At 51.7% G+C, this 20,302-nt stretch overlaps 1 protein-coding gene across 3 annotated transcripts in view; it reads left to right on the top strand.

Moving 5' to 3' along the window:
- Positions 1-20,302, top strand: part of ARIH2 (ariadne RBR E3 ubiquitin protein ligase 2) — a 54,871-nt gene that overhangs the window by 33,528 nt on the left and 1,041 nt on the right. For all 3 annotated transcript variants that reach the window (XM_014585190.2, XM_014585191.2, XM_027769317.1), the window contains 13 exons: positions 2,419-2,486; positions 6,284-6,347; positions 8,534-8,684; positions 9,400-9,521; positions 10,566-10,675; positions 12,681-12,798; positions 13,725-13,775; positions 13,857-13,878; positions 16,598-16,749; positions 17,333-17,476; positions 18,124-18,192; positions 19,866-19,949; positions 20,152-20,288. In XM_014585190.2, coding sequence (XP_014440676.1) covers positions 2,419-2,486; positions 6,284-6,347; positions 8,534-8,684; positions 9,400-9,521; positions 10,566-10,675; positions 12,681-12,798; positions 13,725-13,775; positions 13,857-13,878; positions 16,598-16,749; positions 17,333-17,476; positions 18,124-18,192; positions 19,866-19,949; positions 20,152-20,223 — 1,227 coding nt within the window. In that variant the 3' untranslated portion in view covers positions 20,224-20,288. The remainder of the gene's footprint in view (positions 1-2,418; positions 2,487-6,283; positions 6,348-8,533; positions 8,685-9,399; positions 9,522-10,565; positions 10,676-12,680; positions 12,799-13,724; positions 13,776-13,856; positions 13,879-16,597; positions 16,750-17,332; positions 17,477-18,123; positions 18,193-19,865; positions 19,950-20,151; positions 20,289-20,302) is intronic.

The raw sequence follows: 20,302 nt of genomic DNA, 5'->3' as shown, positions 1-20,302 counted from the left end.
CCCTAACTGCGGGTCCCGTAAAAAAACGTCTCCAAAAAAAAAAAAAAAAAAGTCAGGTCGAGGGCCAGCGAATGGTGTACTGGTTAAAGATGCTAGATTCCCATATGGCTAACTGTGGTTCAAGCCCTGGACTTGGTGGCTTGCTTTCTCACTTTCCCTCTCTCTCTCTTTCTCTCTGTTTCTTTCTGGTGAAAACACATTCCCTAAAGCAAAGTAATAATTTAAATAAAATAAAATAATTTTTTTTTAAAAGTCAGGCAGAAGGCAGTGGGTGTAAGGCTGATTGGGACCCACTGAGTAAGAGAAGACAGAATTTCCAGCAAGGAGTTGATTCAGTTTCACTGTCGTGTTTTTAAAAATAGGTATGTGGGAACCAGCAGTTAGCGTAATGGCTATGTCGCTGGACTCCCACGTAGTCGACCGCGGTTAGTGTCCCGGACCCGGTGGCTTAAAACTCACGCCGGGCGCGTGTGCGTGCGTGCCCAAGATCCCGAGAGGAGAATGGAGGAGAAGGGATTGCGGCGTGACCATCCCCCCTGGGGGGTGATTTCTCGCTTTCTGTCTCTATGTCTCTCTCTGTCTGTCTGGCGAGCGCATGCGCCCTACAGTGAAAATCTGTCAAAAAAAAAAAAAAAAAAAAAATGTATGTGTCCTAGGGCTGGCTGGCAGCTTGGTTGTCGAAGTAGCCAGAGTCCCGGCATGGCTGACTGTACATTTCAAGTCCCAGAGTCGGGGCTTGAGAAACGTCCAGGCATGACAGTGAGCCTGCTCAAAACCCCAAGAGGAGGATGGAGGAGAAGGGAATGTGGCATAGCCAGCCCCCTGAGGGTGCTTTCTCATTCTCTCTGTCTGTCTCTGGTGAGCACACACACCCTATAGCAAATTTTAAAAAATCTGAATGTAACCAAAAGCTACATTTAAGCAGTGGTTAAAGTGTAAACCAAATACCATGTCTTTGTGTTCATTTTGTAAAGGTGGTCTTTTGGGGATGAATAATTTTGTTAGGGACACAGTTAGAAGGAATATCAGCTAAAATTTAGGAAAAGGCCTGAAATTCCCGTGGGCCTCCGTAGGGAAATACAGCAGCACGATGCAGGGTCAGATGCCTTCTCCCTCGCATGGAAGGGAATTGGGGACCCGTCTGAGTGAGGGAGCGTGGAACCCTTGGTCCTCTCCGCTGCACGGTGTTGGGCACTGGTCATGCTCTGGGACATGCTGGTGCTCAGCAGAGGTACGCATGTCTCCTGCCTGGGGACTCGAGCCCTAGCGCGTTGTCCTCCCCCTGCAGTTCTTGTCTGCGCCCCAGGCACGCACTACTGTCCCGGTCCTTGGCAGCTCCGTTGTAGACAGTCCCCGGCTCTGTGTGTTTCTCGCCCCCTAGCCTGAAGTCCTTGCTTCTGCTTGATTGAGCGGCGCCCTCGCACTGTAGAACCCAGTCTAGGACTTCAGACACATTCCAGCCCCCTCTGTGGTCCCACCCTGGTCTTGACACTTACTCGGAGTGCTTTGTTTTGTAACTAGCTTACTTCCCTCCCAATTAACAAGCTGTTATGGACGGAACATGTAGATGCTGTCTCGCTACTAGTTTCTTTAACCTAACATTAAAATGTGCTCTTTTTCCTGTGTCAGTAAACTCCTGCAGTGTCCTTTTCAGTAACTCCATAGTCGTCCATTGCATGGGTCTGTCCTGTATTATTTATCTGGCTCATTTTTGTTGGACATTTAGGTTTCTTCTCGTTTTCTTCACTGTTGTAAATAACCCTGCAGTGCACATATCCTCTTAAGGTTTCCTCAGGAAGAATTTATAGGTGTAGAATGGCTAGCTCAAAGTCCATTCTAAGGCTGTTTGATAGTCATAGCTTGTGTTTAAAATGCCCCCTACGAGAATGTAGGGCTGAGAAGGCTGTCCACAGCCTTCAAACTGTTCATGCACTTAAGGCTCATGGCTGCTGGGAATTCAGGTTTTTAGATAAGGTTGTGGTTTTTGTTTGCTTTTTTGTAGGAGACTTATATAAGAAGCCCAGGCCTGGAGATTTCCTGCCAGTACAGGCCTAAGTAGAGGTGTCCCTCCTCTGGTAGCTTCAGGGACTGTGTGTCACAGTAGGGAACCCACAGGCCTCTTGCTTCTAAGGATGCTAGGTTGTTGCTTACTGTGGAAGGGGTGGTTTTGCTTAAGTTTCAAATGACACTAGTTTCCTTGGAGGGGTCTCTAATGAAAACAGAGAGGAAATCGAGGGATCCATGGAATCACTAAGATTCGAAGGTCTGAGCCTTAAAGATGAAGCAGAGAACCAAGAGGAAGAAGGTGGGAATCGCGCTTGGGCCTGGAACAGACACTGAACGTATGCAGTTCTCACAGTGTGGAACTCCCGACGAAACTGCAGCTGTATTTGATTTTTTTTCCTTTCTTCTTTTTAGGTGTCTCATTCAGTTGCTAAACTTATATTAGTTAATTTCCACTGGCAAGTCTCAGAGATATTGGACAGGTAAGGTGTTCTGGGAGGGGAGATGACATTGCTCAAAACTCCCCGTTCTGTCCACCCGCCCAGTGGCTGCTGTTTATGTTTCAGAGAATATTCTGGCGTGCATATTCTTAGAACACTGGCTCCTGGCTGGGTACAGTGGTACGTGCCCATAATCGCAGCTCCTTCGTAGGCCGAGGCCAGATGAACCTGTATTAGAGCGTGGCCCGGGCAACGTAGCTCTGTTAAACAAAAATCACTGGGCTGTGCTGTATGTGTTTTCTCTCAATGTGCAGTGAACATTTCCCATGTCTTCAGCACATCTGTCCACCCAGTCTTGGTGCTAGTGCAGCTGTTCCGTGTGTTTTCCAAACCCTTGCTACTGCAGCGAGGTTAGTTCCCATTTCCTATGCCATCGCCCATTTTTATTCAGTTTCCTTCTAGATAACACATGCCAGTGTCTTTTGTCACTTTGGGAACACATAGCATGGTGGCATATTGCCCTTACAGAGGTGGGCATTTTACCATCCACCCCGTCTGCCAGCTGACGTTTGAGTGTTTCTTCCCATGTTTCCTAGAACCAGAGCTCATCAGGCACAGACCCTGGCGTCCCAAGATGTCTTGGAAATTGTCAGGAAGAGGGACTGCCCCTCCTGTGTCCTGTGAAGAGATCTCCCACGCCCCACCTGCCCAGGCCCGTGCCTATGTCTAGCTTGGAATCCCCGTCTCCTGGCACTGCTGACATTAGGGGCTGAGTTTTTTATTTTTTTGATTGTCTTTTTAAGAGAGAGATTTTTGCTATAGGGTGTGTGTGCTCGCCAGAGAGATAGACAGAAATCCGCACCCAGGGGGAATGGCCATGCTGCAATCCCTTCTCCATTCTCCTCTCAGGATCTTGGGTACGTACACACATGCACCTGACGTGAGTTTAAGCCACCGGGTCTGGGACACGAGCCACAGCCAACTACGTGAGAGTCCAGTGACATAGCCGTTATGCCTGCTGCTAGTCCTGAAAAAATGTTTGTTTTTTTTGTTTGTTTGTTTGTTTGTTTTTTTGAGAGAGAGAGATTTTTGCTACAGGGCGCATTTGCTCGCCAGAGGCTGAAAGTGAGAAATCCCCCCCTGGGGGAATGGCCATGCCACAATCCCTTCTCTTCCATTCTTCTCTTGGGGTTTTGGGCATACACACACACATACACACACACACACACACACACACACTCACAGTGTGAGTTTTAAGCTGCCGGGCCTCAGACTCAAAATGTGGTCGACTGTGGAAGTCCAGCAGTATAGCTATTATGCGATATGCCGGTCCCCTTGAATTCTTTTTTAATTCAATTTTATTCATTCATTTATTTTAATATGACCAGAGAGGGACACACACTGAGAGAGAGACAGAGGGAAAGTGAAAAAGCAAGCCACCAGGTCTAGGACTCGAACCGGGGTCGGCCATGTGGGATTGTCCAGCGCCTTAACCACCATGCCACCTGCTGGTCCCCCCCTTGAATTTTAAAAAATAATTATTTATTTAGTCCCATTTGTTATTACTATTATTTTTACATTTGACGAGAGAGAAAGGGAAAATGAGAAAGCAAGCCAGCAGGTTCAGGAATCAAACTACAGTCGGCCATATGGGAGTCCAGCACCTCAGGGACAATGCGACCTGCCAGCCCCCAGTACTTTTTTTTTTTTTTAAAGATTTATTTATTTTTATTCGTTATTATTATTTTTTAAAATTTTGACCAGAGAGAGACAGAGAGAGAAATGGTAAGAGAGAAAGCAAGTTGCCAGGTCTAGGACTCAACCTGCAGCCAGCCATGTGGGAGTCCAGTGCCCTTAACTACCATGCCACCCCTACTGACCCCAATACTTACGTTTTTAAGCGCCATATGTAATAGATGTAAGTTTTAAAGAATGATAAGGTAAGCATAGTACCCTCCCAAATAAGAAGCCCTCTGTCCTTCACTCAGAGGCTGATGGCATTCCCTTCCTGGCCACATTCATTGGCGTTGCTTCCTTCCCCCTTGTCAGCCAGTGTCTTCAACTTAGTGTCAATCAATTTCTTACTTACTCTTTTCTCTTTCTTTCTTTCTTCTTTTTTTTTTGGAGAGAGCTTTTTTGCTGCAGGGGCTTGTGCTCACTGGAGAGACCAAGATAGACAGAAAGCAAGAAATCTCCCCCCATGGGGGGATGACCACGCCACAATCCCTTCTTCAGTCTTCTCTTGGGATCCCGGATACGCCCTCACACCCACCTGGTATGAGGTTTAAGCCGCCATGTCTGGGACTTGAACTGCAGTAGACAGCGTGGGAGTCCAGCAGTGTAACCATTACGCCATCTACTGGTCCCAACTTATTCTTGAGTGATATATCTCTTATTTGTTTCCAGAACCTTATAGGCATGAGAGTATGCTATGTATGCCCTTCAGCTGTCAAATGAACACATCATAAATTATGCCATTATTCTGCTAAAGGACATTTATTCATCCTCCATCAAAAAGTTTGTGGGATTTTGCCGTTAAGATTTTGAAACCCTGAAAACTCCTGTAGGTGACTCCTAGGCCTAGAAGCTTAACAGCTGGGCTGTAGCTCATGTATATCTAGCTTCACTAGATAATGCCAATTTGTGGGACCAGCAAGTGATGTAATGGTTACGTTGGTGGACTCCCATGTAGTTGACTACGGTTCAAATCCCAGCCCTAGCAACTTAAAACTCATGCCAGGTGCGTGTGTGTGCATACCCAAGATCCCGAGAGGAGAATGTAGGAGAAGTGATTGTGGCATGGCCATCCCCCTAGGGAATGATTTCTCGCTTTCTGTTTCTCTGTCTGTCTAGACAGTGCACGTGCCTTATAGCAAAAAATCTCTCTTAAAAAAAAAAAAGGATAATGCCAAGTTGTCTTCCAAAGCGATTGTATCTTGGTTGCTCCGCTAGGACATGCCAGTGCTGCTCGTGCTGCCAGCCTGTTTTTAATCTTCACGTCCTGGACTATCTTCCCATATGTTTATGAAATGGGCCAGACATGCTGCTCTTCCATGCAGTGCCTACGTCTTTGGCTTGGTTTTATTGAGTTATTTTGTCTTTTTAAGTGAATTTCTAGGAGTTTTTGTTTTTCCTGAATACTAGTCCTTTGACAGTTTCATATATATCTTTTTTTTTAAAAAAAAAAAAGAGAAGAAGAAATATTTAATTCCACTTGTTATTGTTATTATTTTAATTTGACCAGAGAGAGAGAGAGAGAGAGAAAGGGAAAAAGCAAGCTACCAGGTCCAAGACTTGAACTGCAGTCGGTCAGCACCCCCAACCACCACGCCACTGGCCGGCCCCAGTTTCATACATACCTTTAATCATCTCCTCGTTCCAGCTCAAGTTTTCACTGCATAGTATCTTACAGCGACCTCAAAGTTCTTAAATGTAGCATAATTGATCAGACCTTTTCTTTATGTTTGGCTTTTTCTGTGTCTTAAATCCTTTCTTACTCTGAATATAGAGACATACTTGCCAGTATTTCTAGAAAGGGGTTTATACCAGCTCTGATCCGTCATAAGGTTTTTTTTTTTTTTTTTTTTTTTTTTTTTCATTTTTGTGGTTATTTTTCTTACACCAAGCGAGAGGTAAATCACACACACACACACACACACACACACACACACACGACAAATGGATCTTTACCAAGGTGAAAAGAGCTTTGGTTCTGTGAGGAAGCCATTAGAGACTGGCGCTTCGATGTGGCCCTGCGCATGGTGGTCTGTTACAGTTGTTCAGAAGGTAAATGCGTCTTTGGTTTCTGATTCCCTTTATGCCTGCTTTTTGTCTCGTAGATACAAGTCCAATTCTGCTCAGCTGCTTGTTGAGGCTCGAGTTCAGCCTAACCCATCCAAACATGTGAGTGTCTTCTGCTGAGCTGAGGCTGCTGCATCCACGGCTCTTGCTGTGGCTTACGGTGCACTGAGAAGTTTTGCTTTGCTTACAGTGCCACATGCCCACACAGGTGTTCCATGGAGGCCTAATGCTCCCATTTCGGCCACAGCTTGCAAAGTTTCCTTACAGCAAGCAGGTGGTCAGCGCCTCTCTTCAGGCCCCCTCCAGCCTCGCCCGCCTGTCCCCCTCACACCCAGTGGGCCTGTTCCTCCTGGGGGCCTTGCTGCTCCCTGATTGCTGGCTGCCCTTGGACTCTGCGTGCGCCCTCCCTGGCCTGCAGTGTCAAGACCTCCTTGTGGCCATCTTTCCTTGTAAGCCTGGAATCCCTCTTTGAAGATCCAAATCCAAGCCACCTGCAGTCACCTCTAATTATCGCCAAAGCACCTCTCATTGTCTCTTCAGTCTCTCACATGTGTGCTGTGGTGGTTAGCCCCTCTTCTCAGAAGGGAAGGCCATCAGAACTGTGTCTTTTTTTTTTTTTTTACATTACTTTATTTATTTATTTACTTGCTTTAATTTGACCAGAGAGGGACAGAAAAAGTGAGAAAGCAAGCTGCCAGGTCCAGAACTCAAACCACAGTCAGTCATGTGGGCATGTGGGAGTCCAGTTCCCTTAACCATCACGTCCCCTGCTGGCCCCAGAACATAACAGCACCTAACAATTTCCCGTGTTCTGGAAGCTGAGCAAACACCTGCTGAGTAATTTTTTTTTTTTTTTGAGAGGTTTTTGCTGTAAGGCACATGCGCTCGCCAGACAGACAGAGAGAGACAGAGAGACAGAAAGTGAGAAATCACCCCCCCAGGGGGGATGGCCACGCCACAATCCCTTCTCCATTCTCCTCTCGGGATCTTGGGCACGCACGCACACGCGCCCGGCGTGAGTTTTAAGCCACTGGGTCCGGGATGCGAACTGCGGTCGAGTACGTGGGAGTCCAGTGACATAGCCATTACGCTAACTGCTGGTTCCCTCTGAGTAATTTTTGAATGAGGAACATGTTAGAAAAGGGCTTTTAGGAGGGAGAATTGGGGCTCAGATCACCACATAATTCCTGCAGCCTCTTAGGAAGGTTTCCAGAAGCATAGTGGATAAACATGAGAGTATAATCCTTGTTTTGCACTCCTGGTGAATTTGAAAGAGCCTGCTGTAATCTTGGGAATGGACTTCTTGCCCATCGGTAGGTGGTTGTGGCCAGGGTCCCCGCATTGTCTCTGGCAGTGCGTGTAGCACGGCATGCATTCCCGAGTTCAGGCTCTCCGGTTGTTTGCCCACATCCTACCTAGCCTTCCCCTCCCTCTAAGCGAATCACTTACTTTGGTGTATTAGGAGAAGTTGTAACTTGGTTAAAAACTATAATACTCTGTGGTTTGAGAGTAGTGATAATGACAGAGCTCCTGTCCTTGACAAGTAAAACTGCCAGTGGGCTGTTCGAAGCTTTCTAGACTGAGCCTCCAAGAACTCCGTGCCGGGTTTCTGTCCGGAGTGTACTAGCTGTTGAGCTCTGTGCTGTGCTGGACAGAGGCCGCACACAAAAGAAACCCAACGGCCTCCAAAAGAAGCCGGACTAAGTCATCTCTAAGGACCTTAGCAGTTCTGCCATCCTGAGTTTTTAAACTTGACTTTTTTTTTTTTTTTTTTTTTTTTTGGTGAGAGAGAGAGGGGGCATGTGCTCATGAGAGGTGGGGGAAAGGGAGAATTCGCCCCCCAGGGGGATGGCCATGTTGCAGTTCCCTCTCTTCCATTCTCCTTTCAGGATCTTGGGCATGCACCCAGCATAAATTTCAAGCCGCCAGGTCCGGTACTTGGACCACGCTTGGCCATATGAGATTCTAGCGCCTTAACTACTACGCCATCCGCTGGCCTCCTAAGTCTGACCTTTTAAACCACCGTAATTTCTCATTTCAGCCTTTTTTCTGCCTCTGAGTCCTGGTGATTTGGCAAACCCAGGTCAGAAGCCACCTCCTTCAGGAAGTCTTCCTGGTATTTGTTTACTGCTTAGCACTCTTCAAACTCAGAGTTCACATTTTGTAGTCGGGCTCTGTCACTTGTTGCCGACTCAGGCTTGCCTGCCATGCACCAGCTGCGTGACATGCCCTGTGGATTCCCTGGACCTAACGGCTTCTCTAGCTCACGTGGCTCTACCTCTCTCCAGGTCCCCACAGCCCATCCCCCTCACCACTGTGCAGTGTGTATGCAGTTTGTGCGGAAGGAAAACCTCCTCTCTCTGGCCTGTCAGCACCAGTTCTGCCGCAGCTGCTGGGAGCAGCACTGCTCCGTACTCGTGAAGGACGGCGTGGGCGTGGGTGAGTCTGCACAGAGCCCTTTACAGGCTGGAGTGGAGTGGTGGCTTCATGTGCTCGAGGGAACTAAACGTTTTCTTCTGAGCCTTGGTTTGCTACCAGAATTAGTGGTTTCCAGGTGCACTGGCCCAAACTGGCCACTTTCCCCAGTCCGTAGCAACGTGAGAGTAGCCAAGCTGTTGTAAATGCTGGGAGTGCGGGACTACCTTCTCTCGGGTTTTGGGGCACCTGTCCTGGAAGCCGCCTGCCCTATCCTGATTCCCCAAATGGCAGCTGTAACTCAGAAGCACCCGAAGGGTTCGCGCTGTCTAGGTAGTGTACCTCAAGCCAGGGTTGATGCTCAGTTACAGAAGTTTTGTCACACCGTGCCTTGGTGGTCCTGAGTCTCAGCGGCTCACCTTAGTTTGTATCTGCCGTGCCCCGTCCTTCTGTTGGTGGTGATCGTATGCACAAAATATTAAATGCCACAAAACTCGATTACCAAGAATTCTATGTATGGATTTCTTATGTGACTTTGGTGTTCATTGGTGATTACATACGTAGTTTGGAATGATTTATTTATTGTGTCACTGTGAAAGAGGGAAATTTCCCTCCTCTCTTAGAATCAATTCAAGTTTTTATATGAAATCTGATTTTGTCGGTCACACTCAGTGGGTAAATGCATCATCACCGTGGGTTTTGTATTATGGGTTTGCATCAGCTTATCTTTACTCCACAGGAGTCTCTTGCATGGCTCAGGACTGTCTACTCCGTACGCCGGAGGACTTTGTGTTTCCGTTGCTTCCCAACGAAGAATTGAGAGAGAAATACAGGCGCTACCTCTTCAGGGACTATGTGGAGGTACGAGCAGCCCCTTTTGTTCTGCTCCGTCTTCCTGGGCCTACCTTCCACGGCCACTCATTTTACAGACAAGGTTGCCAGTAGGTCCTTCGCTTTGATGGAAAAGCTCCAGGGCTTTGCAGAAGTTTAAAGCCGCTCAGCAGGCCTGGGAGCCAGCCGTGCTGCCGCACCCTGGTTCTGTGACCTTAGCTCATCGTTTCACTCTCGTCTTAACGGGCAGACATCCCCACCTCACGTGAGCACAGTTGCTTAAACAAGTTACTGTGTGCCGGGGGGTGAACGAAGTGCAGTGTCTCCGAATTTGCTGTTCCGTTCTGTTCACTGTGTCACTCAGCACAGAGGAGGGCTTTGCTTTATGAGCCATTTGAAGACATGCCCAGGTCTCTCGCGGGTCAGCGTAGGAGTCCTTTCCCTCCTTGGGGCTACCTGTCTGGGCTTGCTGGTTCCATGCAGCAAGTTTTCATATTGAGCCTAACTTGGTTTTTTTTGTTTGTTTGTTTGTTTTGAGAAGAATTATCTATTATTGTTATCTTTCCATTTTACCAGAGAGAGACAGAATGAGAAAGAGAGAAAAAGGAAAAAAGCAAGTTGCCAAGTCTGGGACTTGAACCACGGTCAGCCATGTGGGAGTCCACACCTTTAACCACCACACCACCTGCTGGGCCCAAGCCCAACATTATGGATTGATTTGTGGTCTGGGTCTTACACTCCCTCACTGAAGGATAAACGAGGCCATCTTTGGTGTTCTTGGCTGTCTTTGGCAGGAAACCGAGGGCCATTTAGCCCCTTCCAGCCCCGGTCCATCTGCCCTTCCTGTCTCAGGCTGTTTTGGCCTCCTTGTCATAGTAGTCGTAGACCCTCTAGTGAGTTGCAGCCTAGTGTAACCTAGACGCCCAGAGGTCCGCTTCAGTGTCTGGCTGATGCCTAGGCTTCATGGCATCCGTGCTGAATTTGTGTAGCCCTGGATGGGAGGACAGGAGGCCTGCGAGCTCTCAGAGGGCAGCAATGAGGGCGTTCTCATCATTTCCCCTTGTGTGTCCACAGAGCCATTACCAGCTCCAGCTGTGCCCTGGTGCAGACTGCCCCATGGTCATCCGGGTACAGGAGCCTAGAGCTCGCCGAGTGCAGTGCAATCGGTGCAACGAGGTCTTCTGGTAAGAGCGTGCATGGGTGCTGAGCGCCCGGCTTTGCCCTGTCCCACAGAGCACCATCGCTGTGGCTCTGAGGGCCAGCCGCTCTCTTCCGGCTGCTCCACGTGCCCAAGACTCCCATTCCGTGAGGTGTTTGGTAAACGGTCTAGGGACAGGGAGGGCCAGCAGTTCTTAGAGTGTCAGATGTTTGTGCTGCTGAGACTTGTGACCCAGAGGTGGTGTGTGTCAAACTGCACAGGTAATTCACTATTACCGTGTATGACAGCTGCCATCTGCAACATTGTCATTTTTGTCTTGGCCTTTCTTGGCCGAGTTTTTAAAAATTAAGAATTCATGGAGCCAGCAGGTGATGTGGTTGAGGTACTGAACTCTCACGTGGCTGACTATGGTTAGAGGCCTTGGCCCATCTGCTTCAGGGTCACACTGGGTGTGCATGTCCAGGATCCCAGGAGGAGAGTGGAGGAGGGGATTGCAGCCATTCCTCTGCGGGGGTGGTAGGAGGTGCTTTCTCACTTTTCTCCCCCAGCTCTCTCAGTGAGCACACGTGCCCTGTGACAAAAACCTTATAAAAAAATAAAAATACATAAATGTATTTTACATCTTGAGGTTGACTACATTCGTTAGACATCATGGGACTAGCCAGAGTTTACCGAGGTGCCGAGCGGGTCCCAGGGTCTCTTTCCTGATCCCATCCCCCTGCATTAGCCCAGAACCTCGCAGTCAGCACTGTCCTTCCTGTTAGGTTCTAGGGGAGGAAACCAGGCCGCAGTGCAACTTGCTAACGAAGGCCAGAGCCAGGTCTGTCATCCTAGTCCTGGCTCTTTGCAGTGTTCATAGTGTGGCTTCAGAGAAACTCCATGTGTGCCTACATGCCTGCCTCCGAAGACAGTGTTGAGGGCTCTGGCCCTCCAGAGGTTTAGAACCACTAACGTACTGCTCTTCGTCCGTGTCCCGTGTTACGATCTTTCTCTCTGGGGCCACGAGTTTGGCTGGCTGCCTGAGGACCCTTACTGTCTACGAGTACCATCAGCTCGAGCACAAGGGAAGTTGAAGACACAGGAGCCTAGCCTGATGACTAGTGGAATGTTGGGTTTTATGTCTGTTTGTTTATTTATATTTATATATTTACCGGAGGGCACGTGTGCACTTGCGAGGGCGAGAAAGGAAACGTGAGAAAGCAAATCCCACGAGGCACGGCCACGTCCCATTTCTTTTCCCTCCACTTCTCCCTGTTTGTGGGTTTTAGGCACGCATGCTCCCATGCCTGGGGTGGTTTTTTGTAAGAATGATTTTTTCATTATTTTTTCACATGAGGCAGAGAAAGAGGGGGTGGGGGTGGAGGAGAGTGCGAAAACAAGCCACCAGGTCCGGGACTTGAACTGTGGTCGGCCATGTGGGAATTCCAACACCTTCACCACTACGCCACCTCCTGGCCCCATCTGGTGTGTTTTTCTAAGCCACCAGGTCTGGGACTTGATCCATACGGTCGACCTGTGGGATCCAGCCACCTTAACCACCATGCCACCGACTGGCTTCACGTGCTTTCCTTTTTTGAGTTTAAGTGTCAAGTGTGTCATGACCCCCCGATTTGTTAAGTTCCGGCATCTCTGCATTCCCGTGTGTACGTGTGGATGGGAGGTGAGGCACTTCCCAGATGTGGATCTCAGTGCTGCTGGAGTCTGTGCGGAGGGGTCCTTCTCAGTGCCTACCACACCTGTAGGGCGTGACCCCCAGGTACCCCCTCAGGAAGGGCTGACCCCACATGAGATATTTGAACAGAAACGTCTCGTTTGGGCAAACCGCGAGCATGTTTCCGGACCCAGGCTGACAAGACCTTGATCCAGTGTGCGAGGATGGCCCTGGGTAAGTAAGCGTGCCGGAGGCCTGGACTGGTGTCTCACCTCTTTGAAAAGCTCTGATCTAGGATCCGTTGGCTTGGACAGAAGGAAAGTAAAACATGGGACTCTGACTTAATGAGTATTTGAATATTGTTTTTTCTAATTTTAAGTTTCAAGTGTCGTCAGATGTATCACGCGCCCACAGACTGCGCCACTATCCGGAAATGGCTCACGAAGTGTGCGGACGACTCTGAAACGGCCAACTACATTAGTGCGCACACTAAAGACGTAAGGACGCCTCTCCCTGTCACGGCCCTGCCCCTGTAGTCTGCTCGGGCCCGGCCCTGGAGACCTGCCATCTGAGAGCGGGACGCCAGGCCCCAGGGCCCCAGCTGGGGCTGTGGACCCTCACCCAGCCCCTGCAGAGCATCAGCAATTGGTCATGGGATGCACTGGGTGCATTTATTTTAGTAAAGTGCCTAGAAAAGTGTGACCCAGAGCAAAACTAACTAGAAATCTAGCTTTTATTGAACGCCTGCTAGGCTTTGACACGCCGAAGCCAGGTGGCTCGTAGCCACAGCTGACAAATAGTGAGGCGGCGATGCACGACCCGGCCTGCCCAGTTTACTCTGAAGCTTCCCAGGGGAAAGCACGGCCTGTGGGCTCTAGGGCCCCCCAGAGCCTGGGCTAGTCACTTGCGGTGTCAGTGTGCTCACAAGCACAGCTGTGACCACGATGTCGCTATCCATAGTCTACCTAGTGGCGGTGGAGAGCACAGCGTCAGACTGGCCTCTGCATTGCCGCCTCTGGTTGCTGGCCTCCCTCAGATGAGAGCGAGGAACTGGAGAGGTGGGTTCTTACCCTCGCCTGGAGGCAGAAATCCAGGCTAGCTGACCGGGACTTAATCCAGCGCGGCAGCTCTGTGCTTCTTTGGCAGTCCTCCCGAGCGGGCAGGCTTTCTGCCGATTCAGCCTGTGCTTAATCGGAGCACCCTCGTGGCAGGGCAGGTGGTGCTCTGAGTGTCTCCGAGCCGAACGGGCTGACCTCACTTCCTGAATTGCTGTTCCAGCCGCAGCGACCTGCCGCGTTTAAGTGAGGCGCTCCTCCCCAGACGTGCCCGCACGACGAGCTCCTGGGCACAGGTGCCAGAGCTCTGTGTGTGTGTCTTAGAGCCGGCCTGGCGTGTACCTAACGGCGCCCTTCTGTCTCCTCAGTGTCCCAAGTGCAACATCTGCATCGAGAAGAACGGAGGCTGCAATCACATGGTGAGCAGAAGCCCGTACTGTCGGGGCGCGGAGCCGTAGTCGGCGCGCCCTTAACGTGCTCTCTTCTGTTTCCCCCGACAGCAATGCTCCAAGTGCAAACACGGTGAGTGCCCTGCGTGCTGAGGCCTGCGGCACGTCTGTGCCCTGCTGGTTCCCGAGCACCGTGCAGTGGGATGGCAGAGCCAGGGGCGCCCCCTCGCTCCCCGGCAGCGGGCATGCAGCCGGCATTTCACTGTTGGTCCCTCGTAGTCCCACTGCCATCTCTGACGCGGTCAGTCAGAGGTCAAGTTCCGGATGACCCTCACAGCCCTCGGTCATCCACAAAGATCTTAGTGTGCTCTTTTTATCCTTTTAGCCAAGGCAGGTAAGTGGCCTGGGGCTGATCTGTGCTACCTCCTGGAGGCCCTGCGTGGTTTCTCCAGAAGTGGTCAAATAAGCTTGGAGCCGCCTTTGTGTGTGTGTGGCTCTGTGGCATGTCATTCACTCACGAGAGACAGGGTCGGCGGAGTGAGAAAGCATTCCCCACAGGGCTGGCCACACTGCAGCCCTACCCCATCTCTCCCTTGTTCTGGGACTTTGGGCACACATAGCAGCATTTTTTTCTTAAGTTTTTTTTTTTTTTTTTTTAAGAGAAATGTTCATTTTAAGGCACTTGTGCTCCCTAGAGAAACAGAGACAGAAAGTAAGAAATCACCCCCTAGGGGGATGTCCATGCCGTAAACCCTTCTCCGACCTTCTCTCAGGATCTTGGGTGCACATGCATATGTGCCCTCCATGAGTTTTAAGTGCTGGCTCTGGGACTCGAACCACGCTCAACTTTATGGGAGTCCAGCAGTGTAACCACTACACCATCTGCTGGTCCCCTCAGTGTGTTTTTCAAAGCCCCTGGTCTGGGACTCAGACCATTCAGGGAACCAGCAGTTAGCGTAATGGCTATGTCGCTGGACTCCCATGTAGTCGACCACGGTTCGCGTCCTGGACCCGGTGGCTTAGAATTCACGCCGGGCACGTGTGCGTGCGTGCCCAAGATCCCGAGAGGAGAATGGAGAAGAAGGGATTGCGGTGTGACCATCCCCCCTGGGGGGTGATTTCTCGCTTTCTGTCTCTCTGTCTCTCTCTGTCTATCTGGCGAGCGCACGCGCCCTATAGCGAAAACCTCTCCAAAAAAGAAAAAGACCATTCAGTTGGCCACGTGGGGTCCAGTGGCCTTAAGCCACCATGTCACTGACTGACATGCGATGTTGGTGTGGCCTTTCAGGCCCCTTAGCTGTCCAGGGCAGCTTGTATAACTAGATCCTGTGTGGGTAGGTGTCCTTCCTCCCAGATCAAATGAAGCAAAATCCCTACGGGTAGAATCTGCCTAAGGCGTTCTGTGTAGCTGCCTGGGTGCTGACCGGGAGACCCCAGGTGTCCTTGGGGGGCCCTGCTATTGCTGTTCTCAGGAGCCCTCTGTAATCAGAGTGGAAACGGCAAAGTCTTAGATGGGGATGCTGATAGCGAAGTATAGAATGAAGGCTAGCCAAGGTAGTGGCATATTTCCTCTGTGGGTCCCCTGACTACGTGTGCCTGAGTGAGAGAGACGTCGTACACTTAGAGCAGAGCATGGGGCACGGCGACAGGATGACAGGTACTCCCGCGCCCGCCACGGTCCTGATGCCGAGGAGCCCCTGTGCATCCGTCTCGGCGTAGTCTCCCTGTCCCTCGACACTCGGCAGCAACTGTCGTGCTTTGCTCTGCTGTATATTTATATCTGTGTGATGTAGGCTTTTTTTTTTTTCCTTTCTTTTTAAAGTTTCTTTCTTAGAGTAACAAGTACAAAGAGGGGGCACCCAGGGCAGGGTCTCTTTATGCCACAGTCCCCTTCCCTCAGCCCTCCAGCGAGTCGGGATCTCGGGCACACTGGGATTCAGACCGGTGCTGGGCCCGGCTGTGGATCATTCTTTACAAGGAGTAGCAGCCACAGCTTAGCTGGTAGGGACAGGGCGGTCTGTCACCACATGAAGGCTTCCAGCGGATGAGAAGTCGAACATCCTCTGGATCTCTTTGTTTGACTCTAGTTTCCTTGAATCTTACAAGAGCCCTTTTCTGTCTGTCTGTTCTTGTCAATGGACACATGCACTTGCTAGAGAGAAAAAGGTAAGCACCGCAGTGGGGATGGTCATGCTGCAGTCTTTCCTCCTCCACTCGTCCATCCTGCCAGGAGTTGGGGCATGCACCCGTGGCGTGCTTTCCAAGGTGCCAGAGCCCAGATGCGAACCACACTGGGCCGTGTGGGACCAGCTGTCTATGCACAGCACTCCAGCAGGGCCTGCCTTGGGAAGGTCGGGGCCAGGTCGTGCACGGAAGCCCTGGGCAGTTTACCGTGAAGGGAGCGTTGTGTTCCCCACATGGCTCCTCCGTGTGGAAGCAGGATTATAACTCGGTATGAACCGTTGGGTAGCTGTAGGTGTTACAGAAATGTGCTCTTTGAAAAAGAGAAGAAAAGGAAAAAGTCTTTATTTCCAGCTTCATGTATCACAGTCTTCCTGGGACCAGCGCCATGAGGGGCAGCTGGCCCAGAGCACGGGGCACACGGCACATGTGCCAGCTGGGTTTCTGCGCTTGTGGTGGCTCACACAGCACCCCAGCACGTGTGCTCCTGGTGTGGAGAAGGGCCACATCCTCCAGGGACAAGAGGTGCACGCTCCCTGGAGGAGGCACCCTCGGGGAGCTCTGTCCCATGGGCCTTGGGAGCAGGCTCTGTCTGTCCCCTGCCTGACCCGTGCCCTGAGGAGCATGGGCCCGGCTCGTGGGTATAAGTGCCTTGCCCCTGTTGTGTGCAGACTTCTGCTGGATGTGCCTCGGGGACTGGAAGACCCACGGCAGTGAGTACTACGAGTGCAGCCGCTACAAGGAGAACCCCGACATCGTCAACCAGAGCCAGCAGGCCCAGGCCAGGGAGGCCCTCAAGAAGTACCTGTTCTACTTTGAGAGGGTGGGTACCCACTCTTGTACTGCTCCTCCAGGTGGGCTCTCCCAGCTGGCCTGCCGGGGGCATTCCCCGTGGCTGGTAGCCAGTGGCACCCTGTGCATAGTGAAGCAGTGAGTAGAGCTCCCTCCGCAGCCGCAGCTCCACGGGGCAGCCACAGCCTTCAGGGAGGAGCTGGTACCGAGCTCAGTGTCCTGACGGGCTGGCGGGTGACGAAGGGGCCTCCTGGCAGTCTCGTCCATCGAGCACCCTCTTAGATTTAGAGAGCAGCTCCCTCCAGGGAGGCCCTCTGGAAGCCCAGGGAGCTGGGTAACCTGGTCTCCACACGCAGCAGGCTGGCGGGGGCCATCTTTGCCTAGTCTCAGGGTTGGAGTCCTGCGACCCCACAGGGATAGAGTGTTCTGGCAGGGAGATGGCTTCTTCAGACGGGAGATGTGTGGGCTGAAGACCCCACACTCTCAAGGACACAGGCCCCGAGTTAGAGGAGTCTGTGTCCGCGCTGCCAGCCAGGGTGTCTGTCCTGAACCCCGGCGAGGACCTGCTCCTTCTCGAGACTCCTACAGTTTCTCCACCCTTCTGTGCCCTCTAGTGGGAAAATCACAACAAGAGCTTGCAGCTCGAGGCCCAGACGTACCAGCGGATTCACGAGAAGATTCAGGAGAGGGTCATGAACAACCTGGGCACGTGGATCGACTGGCAGTACCTGCAGAACGCCGCCAAGCTCTTGGCCAAGGTGCTCCCCTGCCCTGGCCTGCCCGTCGGTGCCTTTCTCTCAGGGCGGGGCCCGTGGGGGGGGCCTTTAGCGTGCTTCTGCTTACGGGCTGTGCCCCCCGGGGACCTGGCTACCTGCTGGATGTCCAAGGGATTTCTTTTTAAGTACGTTTCATTTACTTTTTCCTCGAGAGAGAGAAGCACCCCCTGACATGGTCCATGCCAGCCAGGATCATGGGCACGTGTCCACCTGGAGAGCACAGGGAGCCCCTCATCAGGCTCAGCATTGCGGAGCCACCACGGCTGGCCCAGGGCTTTCTAAGAGGAATGTTCATAGCCCCTGCCTGCAGGAGATCGAAGCCCTTCTGCCTTTGTCCCATGTGTGTCACTCAAGGGAAACTGAGAGGTGGTCCCTGAGGTAGCTGTGTGCTCTGGGGTCCGACTCAAGAGGGATAGCCATCGAGGCAGCTGCTGCTCGCCAGTGCCAGTTTGCACAGAAAGCGGTGTGCCGTGCCCGTTGTCAGCATTCCGCCTCTTCCTGCCCATCCCCTGTTTGGCTCGGCCCCGTTTCTTGCAGGCCCATACCTGTAGAGCCAGGCTGGTGTGTGGTAAAATGCGAGCCGCCGCGGTGCTGGCGGGCTAGCAGCGCAGGCCTCTTCTCTCCCGCAGTGCCGCTACACCTTGCAGTACACTTACCCCTACGCATACTACATGGAGTCGGGGCCCCGGAAGAAGCTGGTAAGGAGCCTCCCCACTGTCCTGCTAGTCTCACAGGTGTCCTTGTTCACTGGAGCTTCACAGAGGGTGGGGACTGGAGCCCGGTCATGGGGAGGCCAAACCCAGACCAGGCTGTCACATGGCAGAATTTCGTGCACTCCCTGGGCAGCTCTTACACTTGGTCCCCAGTGCTGCCGTTCTCTGTGACAGTGAGGCACCTGGTTACCTGCACAGTCCACAGGAGGGTGGTTGGCCGAAACGTCTGTTGGCACTTAGTTCTCGTCTTTCTTTACATCTTTGTATAAAAGAATTATACTCTTGGGGACCAGCAGGTGGCGTGGTGGTTAAGGCACTGGACACTCCCACATGGCTGACCACGGTTCGAGTCCCAGACCTGGTAGCTTGCCTTCTTACTTTCTCTCACACTCTCGTTCTCTCTCCCTCTCTGGGCAAATAAAACTATAAATAAGTAAAATTAAATAAAATTACTCTTTAAAAAATAAAGGAATTACACTTTTGTTTAATTCTGCATCTTACGTATGCATTGTCCCATTGATTATTAAAGTAATTTTTATGTCTTGCTGAAATGTTGAAGACAGAAAGATTTACGTCATCTGTAATCTCACCAGGAACAATGACTGCCAGCATTTTCAGCCTTTTAAAACCACCGTCATCCATCATGGGGCCAGCAGGTGGCGTGGTGGTTAAGGTGTTGGACACTCCCACGTGGCCAACCACGTTTCGAGTCCTGGACCTGGAGGCTTGCTTTCTCACTTTCCCTGTCTCTCTGTCTCTCTCTGATAAAATGGAAAAAAAAAAAAAAGAATGAGTAAATAAAATTAAATAAATGATTCTTTAAAATTAAAAAAGCTAACATCGTGTATATAGCCAGCGTTACTGGGCTGGTTAGGTCACACTGGTTGGCTGTTACCGCTGCCACCATCCACCAGCCCGGGAATGGCTGTGTAGGAGTCCCATTCTTCACCGGCATTGGAGACATTTATTGTTTCTGTTTTTCAGTACTAAAAATAGGACATTCGGGGAGCATCTTTATTCATAAAGCTGTATCCTTAGATGTATGATTGCTACGTCAAGTGGCGTGGATTTCTTTTGTTTGGTTTTGTCAGACGGTGCGTGCGCTTGCTGGAGAGGGAGAGCCCGCCCCCACCGTGGGCGTGGTTGCGCTGCGGTCCCCTGTCCATTTCTCTGTCCGGTCAGGGTTTGGAGCACGTACACACTCCTGGCATGTTTTTCATGTCACTGGGGCCAGGACTTGAACTGCTCTGTCAGCCATGTGGGATCCAGTTCCCTTAGTCACCAGGCCGCTGGGCTGACCTGGTTTGGATGTATTTAAGGCTCTTGATTTGCAGAAGGGCTGGATAAAATGGGGAGAGTCGAGTGGTACAGAGCATGCGGACAGCCATCCGGACCCGTTAGTGCAGCACCCATCTCCCGCCCTGCCAGGAGCGATCTCTGTGTTGCTTAGATTCCTCCCTTGCCGGGTTGGAGGGCAGTGTGGCCTTGTCACTTGTGCGTACCCTTCAGGTAGCCTTTGGACTCTGACTCGGCACGGAAAAAAGGACGCTGCTCTCTGAGGACAGCACCAGGGTTGTCTGTAGCTTGTGAGTGAGAGCCCTCCTGTGCAGGCCCTGCCTGGGCTCAGCCCTGCACTTTGACCCCGCTCTCCCGTACAGTTCGAGTACCAGCAGGCCCAGCTGGAGGCTGAGATCGAGAACCTCTCATGGAAGGTGGAGCGGGCGGACAGCTACGACAGAGGGGTAAGTGCCTGCTGACCCCGGCTCCTGTATCGCGGGGAGGGAGGACTGGCCTGGAAACGGGTGACAGGCGGTGGCTGTGGACTGGGAGCTGCTGCGGAGGAGGGTGGCGGGCAGGCTCTGACTCCGTGGTATGGACACTGTGGGCGGCTTTGCTGTGGTCTGCCTGGGACGGGCTGTGCAGCACCGCCTCGCTTCCGGGCAGGACTTGGAGAACCAGATGCACATAGCCGAGCAGCGGAGGAGGACCCTGCTGAAGGACTTCCACGACACCTAAGCTGGGGCCTGGGCTGCTGGGGCCTGGGCTGCTGGGGCGGAGGCCGTGGCTGGGAGGGCTCCGGCTGGCGTGGTGGCTG

This window comes from Tupaia chinensis, unplaced genomic scaffold (assembly GCF_000334495.1).
Source record: "Tupaia chinensis unplaced genomic scaffold, TupChi_1.0 Scaffold149184_1, whole genome shotgun sequence".
Lineage (NCBI taxonomy): Eukaryota > Metazoa > Chordata > Mammalia > Scandentia > Tupaiidae > Tupaia > Tupaia belangeri.
Note: the sequence above shows the minus strand (reverse complement) of the source record. Positions and strands in the feature narration are given on the sequence as shown.